Raw genomic sequence first — 14,884 nt, forward strand, 5'->3', positions numbered from 1 at the left:
CTCAGTCACACAATCACACCTGGTTGCTCAGGAAAAACGGTTGGCAAATGGTTGCTGGTGGTTTCTACCTGTCACAAAGAGCGCACTGCATAAAAACAACTGTAGCACCGTCCTGGTGGCAGCCTGTTGCAGCAGCTCTCTATGTTTGTCACGTTTTTTTTCCCTTCTATTTATATCTCTATTTCCACACTTCATTTTTATACAGCTGCTTTGTTGTCTGTTGTAGGTATGCTGCTATGACAACTCAATTTGGATTTTCATTAATTTTGATTAATAAAATTTCTGTCATCTGATTCTGAGTGTTTGCAGACAAGTTGGCATCTTCCATGCAAACTATCGATCTGTTTGAGACCAGTGCAATTACAAAGCGTTTTTTTCGCGCAGTAACATATACAGTGGGGCAAAAAAGTATTTAGTCAGCCACCGATTGTGCAAGTTCCCCCACTTAAAATGATGACAGAGGTCAGTAATTTGCACCAGAGGTACACTTCAACTGTGAGAGACAGAATGTGAAAAAAAAATCCATGAATCCACATGGTAGGATTTGTAAAGAATTTATTCCTAAATCAGGGTGGAAAATAAGTATTTGGTCACCTCAAACATGGAAAATCTCTGGCTCTCACAGACCTGTAACGTCTTCTGTAAGACGCTTTTCTGTCCCCCACTCGTTACCTGTATGAATGGCACCTGTTTGAACTCATCATCTGTATAAAAGACACATGTCCACAGCCTCAAACAGTCAGACTCCAAACTCCGCCATGGCCAAGACCAAAGAGCTTTCGAATGACACCAGGAAAAGTATTGTAGACCTGCACCAGACTGGGAAGAGTGAATCTACAATAGGCAAGCAGCTTGGTGTGAAAAAATCAACTGTGGGAGCAATCATCAGAAAATGGAAGACATACAAGACCACTGATAATCTCCCTCGATCTGGGGCTCCACGCAAGATCTCATCCCGTGGGGTCAAAATGATCATGAGAACGGTGAGCAAAGATCCCAGAACCACACGGGGGGACCTGGTGAATGACCTGCAGAGAGCTGGGACCAAAGTAACAAAGGTCACCATCAGTAACACACTACAACGGCAGGGAATCAAATCCCGCAGTGCCAGACGTGTTCCGCTGCTGAAGCCAGTGCATGTCCAGGCCCGTCTGAAGTTTGCCAGAGAGCACATGGATGATACAGCAGAGGATTGGGAGAATGTCATGTGGTCAGATGAAACCAAAGTAGAACGTTTTGGTATAAACTCAACTCGTCGTGTTTGGAGGAAGAAGAATACTGAGTTGCATCCCAAGAACACCATACCTACTGTGAAGCATGGGGGTGGAAACATCATGCTATGGGGCTGTTTTTCTGCCAAGGGGCCAGGACGACTGATCCGTGTTAAGGACAGAATGAATGGGGCCATGTATCGTGAGATTTTGAGCCAAAACCTCCTTCCATCAGTGAGAACTTTGAAGATGAAACGAGGCTGGGTCTTCCAACATGACAATGATCCAAAACACACCGCCCGGGCAACAAAGGAGTGGCTCCGTAAGAAGCATTTGAAAGTCCTGGAGTGGCCTAGCCAGTCTCCAGACCTCAACCCCATAGAAAATCTGTGGTGGGAGTTGAAAGTCCGTGTTGCTCGGCAACAGCCCCAAAACATCACTGCTCTCGAGAAGATCTGCATGGAGGAATGGGCCAAAATACCAGCTACTGTGTGTGCAAACCTGGTAAAGACCTATAGTAAACGTTTGACCTCTGTTATTGCCAACAAAGGTTATGTTACAAAGTATTGAGTTGTATTTTTGTTATTGACCAAATACTTATTTTCCACCCTGATTTACGAATAAATTCTTTACAAATCCTACCATGTGGATTCATGGATTTTTTTTTTCACATTCTGTCTCTCACAGTTGAAGTGTACCTCTGGTGCAAATTACTGACCTCTGTCATCATTTTAAGTGGGGGAACTTGCACAATCGGTGGCTGACTAAATACTTTTTTGCCCCACTGTACCTCTTTGTATCCAATTTCACCTAGCAACTGCAAGCAACCTCCAGCCAGGTACCACTCACCAGACAGTTGCGGACACACAGTGTGCATACAGAGAGGAAGATCCTGGTGATTGATGGATGGATGGATGGATGGATGGATGGATGGATGGATGGATGGTGGAGACAAAGAATACTAATGCAATGCACAACATTGCAGGCACTCTCATCAGATGGTGCATATTAGAATAGTAACTCGTCAGCAGCATCCCGAAACAATAAAACAGCAGTCGACAGACAGCTTAGCCCATCAGTACACTGTTAAATTACAGCCATCAGCACCCCCCTCCCCCTCTGGATCTAAACTCTCATCTCTAGCACCAGGAGAACAATCTGCAGAGTAATTAGCCTCCACCAACAGACAGTTACAGAGAGAAGGAGGACGTTTGGCTTGATTAAATTATTAAACCACAAACAAAAAACAAAAGCAGCATCAAAGAGGCACTGCGGCTCTCCTTCAAAGCTCCTCGCTGTTCCCTAAATACAGAATACAGAGAACGTCTTCTCCCAAGCCACTAGTTGGCATAATTAGCTAAATGTGTGCGTTTGTGCACAGGTGTGTGTTAGTGTGTATGTGTTTGCTGTGATTGGACCCATTCCTCCAACTGCTATCTAAAATAACCAAGCGGTTAACGACAACACGATGCCAGGGACCCTCCTACCGCCACCCCTCCCCCACAGCAACAGACGCACACATCACACACGTCTACACACGTACACATTAAACAATACTCTAATTACAACATTTATAACTCCCTCTTGCCTCGCAAGTCTCCCCAACCCCCAACCCGCAAATCTGTGAATCTGGAATTGAATTTAGCCCAAGTTGAGGGCTGCGCTGGCATGAAAAGACTATTTGATTAGAACGGCAGTTGTTTCATTTGTGGTGCAGCAGATTGCAGAGCCTCTCTATCCGGTGTGCAATCTGTATTCATTACTCGGTGTAAAAGGATGATCCATGTCCTGACACCAGGCTCATCATTTCATGCAGATGCACAGCAGCTCCACAAGGCCCTTACTGAGTCCCCATAAAATGCCTCCTGCTGAAACCTCGACAACGATCCTCTCGCTTACTTTCCATCTCTTCCCTCTTTTCCTCTTTTCTCAATTCAGGCTTATTATCTTTCTCTGATTACTTCTTGGACTGAGATGAGCAAAGCTGGGATGAATAGAGGATTGGTTGGCAAGTTTTATATTTACAAAAACTTTGCTAATATTTACAGTAAATAGCACTGTGTTGGAAACTGCCACCGATTTGCATAAATGAGCAGTATAAAATCAATAAACACTGCAAATTTATACAAAAGTGGAATGCAATTACTTTTCAGAACATTGCATTTAACTGTGCCAATATAGCAGGTAAAGAAAAAAAAGTTCATATATTAACAACATTATTACAAGCCCCTCCAGAAGCAGTTTACAGCATCTCACTGCTCTCATTTCTCGTTCTGTTCCTTCCATGCCTTCCCCTTTTGCTTTTAATTCCATGCTGTGCTTTGCAACATTTTCTCTCCATTCAAGGACTGCAAAGGCCTGCTGGCTCCCTGCTGCAACAAGCCTCTAAGTCGAACCTTTCGAAACACAGGCAGCATTTTAAACTGCACCATATCTGTGCTCTTTATTTAGCGGGTGTACATACATGGGTACACACAAATGGGTGTATATGTACTGTTGGTGGTTAATTTATTCAGTCCTTTAGTATATACATCTTAATGCGTTCACCTCATTTAAACAGGCTGTGTGAACCAGAGGCAGTAGGAGACATGTATATTGCAATCATGGCAAGGGAAACTACTCCAGGGAGCATAGAGATATTTTTTTTACCGTTTTTATTTATTCTGTATTGTGGTGAGTTAAATGTAGTTTCACTGTCCATATAGTGAAGAACTGCAGTTTTAGATTATGACCCATGCTAGATATCTGCTAGGCTTCATCTCAACTAATTCAGTAAAGCCTAGCAGTCACTCAGGCCCATCAACACGTAGTAATGCAAACACTAAACCCTAATACAATTTAAACACCTTACTTATGACATTTTCTCCCCTTTATACATGTAACATAGAGTGAGATATTAGTTATTAACAAACCTTTTTTTTTAACCAGGCTATAAAGCTTCAAGGCTTCACATGGCAATTCAAAGAAGCTGCGGATCCACCTGCTGCAAATAAAATACCAAAAACACATTTTTGGCAGCATCTCACACTGTTGTAATCCTGGGTTGGCCAACTGATGATTATCCTGATGAATCACCCCATCTACAAATTCCCCTATGCCACTAAAATAGCTGACAAACATGAAAACTGAGGTTTTCCAAAAAATATTACGTTTACTGCCATTAATTAATATATTTTTGAAAGGAAGCCCTAAATGAGTAGGCTCACAGTTGAAACGGAAGTATTGGGCACATAAATCCAGTAATCCAGTTTTTAAAGGTTTTTTTAAGTCTTTGGAAACTATGAGCTAAGAGCAATGCATAAGTCTCTGCTGTTTGAATAAAGAGAATCTAAACGCCTAATAAAAAAATGTGTCTGCTTTATTTCAAAACATGCCCTTAAGCTTTGTACCTCCTTTTTAAAGTGAATCAAGCTAAAAAATAAGGCAATGAATTTTGATAAGGAACCTTGCGTCAGCAGAGATAACCCAGGGAAAACTCATTTTGCTATCAGGAAGACAATTTGAAAATTCATTTTCTGCTGTTGTCATATCCTTTTGTCCATGTCATTATGAAGTGATCTGGGGAGCATCAGCTTTGACAATAAGGAAGCATGCCTTAACAGAAAAAGGTCGCTCACAAAACCCTACACTCTCTGACACAAACGTCTGATGCCTTGCATGTCTTTCAAAACCACACAAGTCTTTCCATAACTTCCTTATTGGGTGTGAAAGTAGGATCCTAAACTTTCTAGGCCCATGTGATGTGTTTGAAGTGAAATAATCCCTTTGGCAGAGTCAAATAGAAGCCAATGTCTCTCCTTTGGAGAATGTAAAGAGGAGAAGCTTAAAAATGAACTTTCAAAGAAGAGGACCACAACCACAGGACGCATGCCTATCTACCTAGTGCCATATGCTGCAAAAAGAAAAGGCAATGCAAAGGCATACAAATGAAGGGGGGAAAAAGACAAGCAGACCTGTTGACAAGCAGCGTTTGGAAGTTTAATCCTACGGCTGTGTATCCACCAAACCCTCCCATAAACAGACCCAAAGTGGTCCTGCCACAAGAAGCTGCCACCAACCAGCTGTCTGCAGTGCATGCTCATGGACACGCTACGCCAGCAGCGATTAGCCCATGTTCGTCCGATGTGCTCACCAGAGACCTGTCACTGCTGAAGGACATCACAACTTAGACATGACAGTGGGGAGATGCAAGAACTGCAGAGAATGAGACAGAAGCAGAATAGACATGGGAGCTGGAGGGTCCCTGAACACCTCTGCAAACCTGAGAAGACAGGGGGAAGCACAGGTGAAGTTCAATGTGTTCATCAACACAGAAATTGCAGCGACAGGCCTAAAGCAGGACACTGTCAGCAGCTGATGGAGGAGCGAGCGTCGTTAAAAAATCTATTATCCAGACTGGCACTGATGTTATAAACAACAACCAGCAGCTGACTTTACAGAACTATTACTTCTCAGAAATACACCACTCCTAATGCTGCTTCTGTTTCTTCTGTATGGGAAATAATAATAATGATTTAAAAAAACAATTAAAGTTCATCATATCCATTAGCCTGCCGGTGTCTACTCTCTCCTTACATTCTAGTGTTTCTCTTTCATTCCTTCTACTTGAGTCTTAAAGAGGCCATATTATGCTCCTCAGGGTTTTCCTTCGTGTAGGTTTTGTTGGGAGTCTGGGCTTTTCTACTCTTAACACATTTTCATATTGTTAGTCTGCCATTTTTACTTACTTGCCTGAGCTGCTGCTAAATCTAAAATATCTCAGCCAAGAGCACAGCACATCAAATGTTTTTCAAGCTCACTAAAGCCTGCAGCTCTACTCCAGCAAGAAAGGACACAGCACCGGTCCAACAGTGAGGTGAATGTTAATTTAATGTTCATATTTTATGTTTGACAATAGTAAAAAAAAAAATCCCTGACTTGTGGAAAGGAAATGCTCTTTTCAGAACCACTGGAGTTCATTCACAAAAAGAAACTTTCACCTCACAGAGATTGAGAGATGCTGGTCAGTTTGTGTGGCTTTTAGTTTGGATCTGAACTAGCTTATACGAGGGCAATCCCAAAAGTAAGGTCTGCTGTTGTTTTAGAAATACAAACAACTGTTTATTTTCCATAATATTTACACCATTTTAAAGCTTGAAGACTTATCTATTTTCCTACATAATCACCATTTAGGTTGGTGCATTTTTGTAGACGCTGTGGCAGTTTTACAATGCCCATGTCATAGCCGCTTGCTGCTGTCGCAGAATCGCCTTCCGGACAAGTGCTCTTTCAACGTTGGGAACAGGTGGTAGTTACTGGGTGCGAAGTCCGGACTGTAGGGTGGGTGATGAAGTTCCACCAAAGTTTTACAGAAGAGCGACAGTGTGACGGGTGACGTGTGGACGTGCGGTGCTGTGGAGAATGCTTACGCACAGTGTGCGCAGTGTGGAACTGTGTTTTGGGCCCGAAAGGCGGTATTGTTGGTTGACTTTCTGCCTGTTGGGACCACAATAAATGCTGACAGGTCCTGTGAAATACTGGAAAAACTCAGAAGGGCATTTCAGAACTGGAGAAGAGGAATGCTGAGAAAGGGCGTAAGCATTCTCCACGACACTGCACGCCCACATGTCGCCCGTCACAGTGTCGCTCTCCTTCAAAACTTGTTGAAAGAACATTTGTCCAGAAGGCGATTCTGCGAGGGCGGCGAGCGGCTATGACATGGGCATTGTAAAACCGCCACAGTGTCTACAAAAATGCATCGACCGAAATGGCGATTATGTAGGGATATAAATAAGTCTTCAAGCTAGAGCTGGGCGATAGAACGATAACGATATGTATTGCGAAATAACTTTTTCTCGATAGAAAAATGAAACTATTGCGATAGACCTCATCGCTCTCTCTCTTCCAAAAAAATGAATAGCCAATACAAATTAAGCAGCACAGAGCCGAACCAATCACAGCCACAGCGTCACGTCACGTAACTTGTTACGTACAGCTCAAGTGCCAAGCCACACATGTGTATTTGTTTGGGAAGCAGCCAGCCAAAGTGCGGCCGGGTAATGGAGGAAATGAGTGTGCCAACTAGAGAAAAATCAACCGAGAGCTTGGGTGACCAGGTTACCGAAGAGAACACAGATGACGGTTCCAATGCCGGAGAGATTGTCGAAAGGAAAGGCCAGAGAAGTTCCGTAGTGTGGAGGTATTTCGGCTATTTGAAGTCTGACAAAAAGCTCCAGCGTCTTACCATATGACAAAAAAGCTAAGAGACATAGCAACATAACGAATGCCATAGCTTACTCTCTTGCTAAAGACATGCTACTAATAAACACGGTCGACAATGAAGGATTCAAGCAGCTAATTAAAGTAATGGATCCTCATTACCAACTCCTTGGACATAAACATTTCTCTCAGACAGCGCTTCCAAAGCAATATTAAATAAGTTAAGTCAATTTTGTCTCTTCTACTGTAAAATAAACTAAGATTTATTTTTAGAATTAATATTTTGTTTCTAAGTGGAACTGACACTTTAGTAGTCTGTTTTGTTTGTTCTATTTTGAAACTTAAATGCTTTAGCGGCTACCTTTTGTGTAGTTAGTAATATTTGCCTTTATTTTGCTTAAACTGAAGCCTCATTTTAAGTACATCTACCCTGTTGAACTTATTATGGGAAATAAATATTTAAATCAAAACAAGCAGCTGATTATTTCACATTTTACTTGTGAGCAACGGCACATTTAAATCTTACAAATATAGTTATTTGGCTTATATCGTGATATATATCGTTATCGCCTGAAATGAAAAAAGCATATCGTGATATGAAAAAATCTTATATCGACCAGCTCTACTTCAAGCTTTAAAATGATGTAAATATCATGGAAAATAAGCGGTTGTTTGTATTTCTAAAACAATAGGAGGCCTTACTTTTGGGATTGCCCTCGTACGACAACATAGCTACATAACAAATCAAGTTATCACTGGAACAACAACTTCTATGATCAGTAAAATAGCTTATACACCAGTCAAAGTGAAAACACAAGCAATGTATCCAGGAGGAGGTCCTTAAAGTGAGACTTTGAACAAGGACTTCTGAACCACTGAAGAAATGTTTCAATAATGTAAGCTTATTAATAAAATACAGTACAGCAGGGACAGAAACGTAGCACTGGTAAATAAGCATTAGCGAAACAAAGTCATTAATGGCGTGGTGAGAGTTTTAACATCCTATTTAACTTTTTACTTCTCCCGTGACAAATTGCATAACATCACTAATTTGAACAGGTGAGCATTGTCTGAAAAAGTAAAGTAATGATGGCTCTTTGGGGAGTCTATATAACACATGGCCTATTCTTCTTCTGTTCATCCTCTTTCCTGATTATGGAGAGTAACTGCTCTACACTGTGCTTTCCTGGGACAAGTGAGGCTTACAAATCACCCCTGCAGCAGTTGGAGGAGTTGAAGGCGCTCGGTGCAAGGTTTTACTGCCTGTCTTCTATGAATGGCTCCCTTAAGGCTCCTATGATAATAGCTCACAGCCGTGCCCTTCACGGAACCTGACATCAAGTACACCCCTACAGCTGAATGGGAAAGCATATCAACTTAGTCAATGGAGTTTCATATCAACTCACCCACTGGTTTCTGATGGTAACATAGGCAGAAACTGGAATGAAATCGTGGTAGCTAGAAGTTACATATCAGGTAGAAATTCACTCAGTATGAAACTTTTTTCAAAGGTCCTATCTCACTGGCTTCTTGCAATTTTTACTTGAAGAAGACTCCATACATCAGACAACTTTGATTTTAACTCAGTTTACTTAATTCCATATGTATTGTATAATTTCTTTTCTCCTTTTCCCCCTTACTTGCTTATTATTAGTGAAAACAAAGACAGCAGTTACTAGTCTCTGATCTTGTATGTTAAAGTAAATTAAATTTCATTTTAGAATAAGGGTAAGGTTAAAGCCTCTTTTGTGGGTGCTCATTTTAATATAAGCAGGAAATTAAAACATAATTTAAATCACGCGAAGCTTTCATACAGGTCATAGTAAGTAAGGGCTCGTGTCGTTTCATGTGTTTCAGTAATACACAAACTTTGTACTTTTTGCTTTGAGAAGAAAACAATTTTTGTGCACCTCTCCTGAAAAATTAACACCGCTTCAAACAGTCACATGGCCCACTCATTGCCACCAACATAACCAGAATTGGTCTTAACTTTCAGAGGTAAGTGAGTGGTTCGATAACCACACAAAAAGGAAGGACATACAAAAAAAGAGACATTCATCCATCCGGCCATCCATCATAACCGGTGCTACGGTGAAGCCAATTTCCACAAAGCTGCTAAGCTGATTGAGGCAGACCAAATCTGTTTCACCAGCTTACATTCCTTCAAAATGGCCATCTCACTTCCAATATCACGGGCTTTTACTGTTCCCCATTCCCTTGGCTCAGGCTGAGAGTTAGCAAGGCTTAGCTGGATGAAACACTCCAACAGCCCAGTTCTTCCCTGGAACCCACTGATATCTCTATAGCACAGCCTCTCCCCCATACTATAGCTGCACTTAGCTGGTTTATTTACTCATGCTATTATTCTTTCTCTATTAAATTTCTCAGCTTTATTTTTTTTTTTTGCTTCATGTCACAACAATATTGCAGTCATTAGTATATAAAGTAAAGATTTATGTGAATTCTGATGATTCCAGGCACACAGACACAATCTAATCACACTGCCTGTGTATACATACGCACACTCTGACAAAATTCACAGGCAGCACTTAACCACAACACCTTCCACTGGAGTAGATTAAATTCACACAAGACCTTTTTTGAAGAAGGAAATTGGACAGATAAGAAACCGTTTTTTAATGAAAAAACGCTTTTGAGGGGGTCTATAAAGAAAGATCGAGCAGGGAGGTGCAATAGGGATAGATGTTCACCTGTTTTTGTCACCTCTGTGCCTGCTGCATGCATGCACCACAATATACAGCATATTATTATCTATGATATTTATAAATCTCCAGTCATTACAGTGTCACATTTCCCTTCCCTGTCCCTTTCTCTCTGTCACTGTCTCACACATTTTCTGTCATTTGGCCACAACAGCAAATATCCTATTGGCCCAGGCTGCAGGTGCTGGTCTATCTGGTCCTGGGATCGATCCGGCTCCAAGCCGAGGCCTCCCATTCATCTCAGTGCCATAAAATGTGATTAGTGCTGACTACAGCACTGCGGGGAGATGGGCTGATAGGCCTGATAGCCTCAGATAGACTGGGCTGGACAAGCTACAGGAAGACAGCAGCACGCTGTGGATCCCTCCTTGCCATTCTCTATGTTTTACTTTCCTTTTTTCCTTCCATTGTCACTTTACATTTGCTTTTTCCTCACTATCGTTTTGCCAGTCTCTTTGCTTCTTTCTATCTAATCAACTCTGTCTTTATATCTAGCTGTCTCCAGACTGTCTGTTTCTTTACTTTATCTCATTTTTTTCTACACCTGACAAGTACTGCTGTGCTGTGCACAAATTACACTGCAGCAGTCAAACTTGAATGCCAATATTGTCAGTTTTTCCTTCTTTTTATTCTGCAATGTTATATTCAAATGATACAACAAGCCTTCATCCCCTTAAGCCACACACGGTGCACACACACGTGGTGTATCTCTTTGCCATGTGACCACGTCTGTCAGCCAATCACCAGCTCCAAGCTTGCCAGCGGCAGGAAGTTTGGAGGCTGTGACAAGAAGTGAGGTAGTAAATTGAACATTACCTCTACCACTAGCTCTGAGGGGGGAAAAGTTTCAACTTTCAAATGAAAAATGAAGTATGTAAGATTCAGGGAAGTATTGCGACAGATTACGCTGCACATGTTTAGGTGTGGACAAATGATAGAATATGACATATAATTGTGGATGGAAACTGATAAGAATTTAGCATTTCAGACTGCATTATCAATATCACCTATCAATTCAGTTCCTTATCGATTCTCATTGGTCTCTCATTCGCTCGGCTTTGAGAGTCACCGCCATCACTAAGCAGCATATCAAAGACATTACATCTGTGTAAACTAACTGCATGCTGTATGGTCAAATGTTTCTGAATGCTGGAGGTATTTTCCCTCTTTGTTGTGATCAGTGTAATGTGTAATGTATTACACATATTACACAGAATACTTTTTTTAAAAGTAATGCAGTACTTTACTCAATTACTCCCAGGGGAAAGTAATTTGTTATACTATTACACTGTAAACCTGCAGTCTACAGCCCCACACACCACCACAAATCCCTATCCTAATAAGAGTACATATATGATCTTAATCTTAGTATTTAGGTAGGAACAAAAAGCCGCCAGCGCCAAGCAAAGGTGAAATCCGGCCCACAAAGACTTTAAAGGGATCGCCACAGCAATTCTACTTTAGAAACATGAACAAGTAGAATCGAGGCTGCAGCTTCATCACTGCCTTTGTTACCTGTTAAAGTTTAGGGTCTGGCTGCTGGGCCGGTCAGCATTCACTCAACTATTAGGAACCCTCCCTCGTGCTTTACTCTCGCGCTGCTCCGTGTGGCAAATCGAGCGCACCTCTCTGCATTTCGAACACGTGTCACAACAATTAAGAGGACCCGAGGGAAGCTCGGAAAGCTAAGCAGAAGTTATTTGGAGAGGAGAGTGACTGCCGTTGGTTGAAAAGAGAGGTAAAAAAAAAAACTTCAGTGGTGTGGAAACATTATGGGTTCGCGGAGTCAGACATAGATCAAGTAGACATAGTGTGTAAACTTTGCTACAGTGTCGTAGCTGCACCACAGAGCAACACTGCAAAGTTCACTAAACATAGATGTTTACATTTTTCATTAATTTTTTATATTGCAAACATTTGCACTGTTATCAGTATTTGCACACTATTTTATATTATTTTTTGACAATCTTTAAAGTCATTATCCAATACATTGTTATTGTTAAATAAATATCGCCAAATAATCGAGATCTCAATTTCAGTGAAAATAATCGTGATTATCATTTTTGCCATAATCGAGCAGCCCTAGATATATGTAATATTAAAGTAAGAAGAGAAGTTGATAGTGATGCAAACATTGCTGTAAGTTTATAGTTGTTTGAGTATACACCTAAAAAAAAAATCTACATTAACCCTTTCATGCATGATTTATGACAACCTCAATCAGGATTTTTTTCCTCATATATTTATTCATCTTTAGGCATAAAAAAAGATTTTTGAACTTTTTTTTAAAAACGTGTACTATTTAAAGAGTTTTTTACAGGTGGACAACACACGTTTTGACAGTATGGAGTGGCACATCAGTGTCCAATATGTGCAAGTATACCATCAACACTGACACAAATACAAGAAAACAGCCTTTGAATAGCTGTCCACTATAATGACCACTATGTGTGAAAGGGATAAGTTAGATAGCACTGTCTATTCTAAATTAATTAATAAGTGAAGACGTGGGTACATACAGAGACAGCCAGCAAACACACTAAAAGGCCAAAGCACGCTAACCTGTGTCTCTCGGACATTCTCCACAGTGAAGTTAAACCACACTCTGAATCGGGGGTTGCAGGTGTCAGGCCGGATGAAGAGATCAAATTCAAACTCACTGATGTAGTCAACACGACCCAGGTTCCCTGAGGGGAAGAAAAAAACAACTTAGATTGGCATGTTGTAGAACTGATCAGTGATTCGCTTCTTCAGTATTGCTAAATCCTCTCAGTCGATATACACAAAACTTTACAGAAAGACAGGCAGGCAATCCCAAGACAAGATAATGCTGTAGAACAGCTCCTTTTAAATCTAAGACGTGCTTTTAAAGACACGTGTTCACATTAAATGTCATGCAGACACACAGGCCAACCTGTTTTATTAACAGCCACCCAAATATGCATATTATGTGACCAAGTCAAGGTTTCCTATTCCTCAGTGAATTTATGGCAGCACAATAGCAACACTGACCATCATATATTGACGTTCTATTTTTTCTGCTACTGTACAATAGCAGAGTGAGTGAAATCTTTTCTCAGTGTAGAGCTGCTTGAAACATGCACAGCATCTGGATCAAAGAAGTGATCAATTGTGGAAGGAAGGAGTGTCGTAGGCTCTTCTTGTGCTGAGAAAACAGCTGGCTCTGTATCATAAACACCTCGGCAACAATTTTTACAAAACTGATGCACTGAAATTGACAATCACAAGTAGGGCTGGGCCATATCATACCGTTCACGGTAATACCGGTATAATGTTGGGCAACGATAAGAAAATGAAATATCGCGATAGAATATGGGTAAAATGTGCATGTGCAGTGCCTTTGTTTTCATATATATGGCCTAAAAAGCATGGCGGCGACGGAGAATGAGAAGGGCGAATTGTTGAATGAAACAGATGAACCAGAACTGGTTTGTAAAAATGCTGCAACTTCAATGGTGTGGAACTGGTTTAGCTTTTGTCTGTCAGATACACAACAAAGCACTATTTTTGGTAGGGCATGCTAGCGGGCCGTTGTTATTACCGTGTTTTTTGGAAAATACGGCACACTTAAAATCAATCCTTTTTTCTGAAAATCGACAGAGCCCCTTATAATCCCGTGTGCCTTATGTATGAATTCTGGTTGTGTTTACTGACCTCGAAACGATTTTATGTGGTACACGGCGCTCAGCAATCTGTCAAATGTGTTAGTACGACTTTGCTAAGCTATGAACCCGCACCGCTTGATGGATTGTCGGAGCATTACGGCTATCGTTGGCAGGAGCCTCGCGGAGTGAAACGTACTGTGCTTCAACATAATATTACCGTATTGTGTGTGTATAACCTCTTTTTAAGTTTTGTGGATATTAAACATGGTTATGCTGAGGATATGTTGGCCAGTTTCCACTGGAAATGCCTTTCGGTTAAACTGTCAGCAAGGAATTTGCATTTGCACTGTTAAGTTTTTATATAACTAATGCACATAAAAAACAGCTGCTTGTTTACGTGAAAATACGTTGATGGGTTTTTTTGCACTAACAAAGTTGTAGAGTTGTAAAGTATTTTGTCTAGTGTCAATTATATTGTCCGTTATCGCAAATTTTCAAATGTATATCATGATAAATATCTTTGGTCATATCACCCTGCTCTAATCACAAGGTAGTCTATGGTCTTAACAAAACCCTCTCAGCATCAGAGACTCAACAGCAGCTATACTATGACGTAACTATGAGTTAATGTTAGAGTACAGATGAATTATGAAATCAACTGCTTGTTCATCTGGTTAAGTTTAATTCTGAATGTTTCTTATGAAAGTTCTCTCTCTCTCCTGCTGAATAAAAGTAAATATCACTGGAATCCACTCTGCCTGACAAAGCAGCAGGTCGGACTACGCTCCGTATTTTTCTGCAACCAAACCAACTTAATGCTCAAGTAGAATTACTCTCAGACATTTACTGCCATAGGTATGAGAAACAGAAAGACCACAGGGTGTTCAAGCAATCCATATTTGACACACAATATACTATTCACAGCAAAATTAATAAGAATAAAATACATCCATATGATCAGTGAAATATAATTAATCCACTGGGAAATATGTTCCATATTCCAATTCTCACAGCTGTCTTTAAGCTGGGTGGGTAGTAGCTGATTATAAGACAGGCTTTCTAAATATAGGGCTCATGTTTCTATTCTAATTCATATCTGCACACATTAATTGGAAACCCTTATGCA

General features: G+C 40.8%; 1 protein-coding gene across 2 annotated transcripts in view; it reads right to left on the reverse strand.

The window, feature by feature from the left end:
• agbl4 (AGBL carboxypeptidase 4) overlaps window positions 1–14,884 on the reverse strand; it is a 348,823-nt gene that overhangs the window by 302,964 nt on the left and 30,975 nt on the right. For both annotated transcript variants that reach the window (XM_085349015.1, XM_085349016.1), the window contains exon 3: window positions 12,695–12,819. In XM_085349015.1, the coding sequence (XP_085205141.1) occupies window positions 12,695–12,819 (125 nt within the window). The remainder of the gene's footprint in view (window positions 1–12,694; window positions 12,820–14,884) is intronic.

The sequence above is a fragment of the Diplotaxodon limnothrissa genome, linkage group LG23 (genome assembly GCF_057381915.1).
Source record: "Diplotaxodon limnothrissa isolate DT_005_m linkage group LG23, D_limnothrissa_male_GT1.1, whole genome shotgun sequence".
NCBI lineage: Eukaryota > Metazoa > Chordata > Actinopteri > Cichliformes > Cichlidae > Diplotaxodon > Diplotaxodon limnothrissa.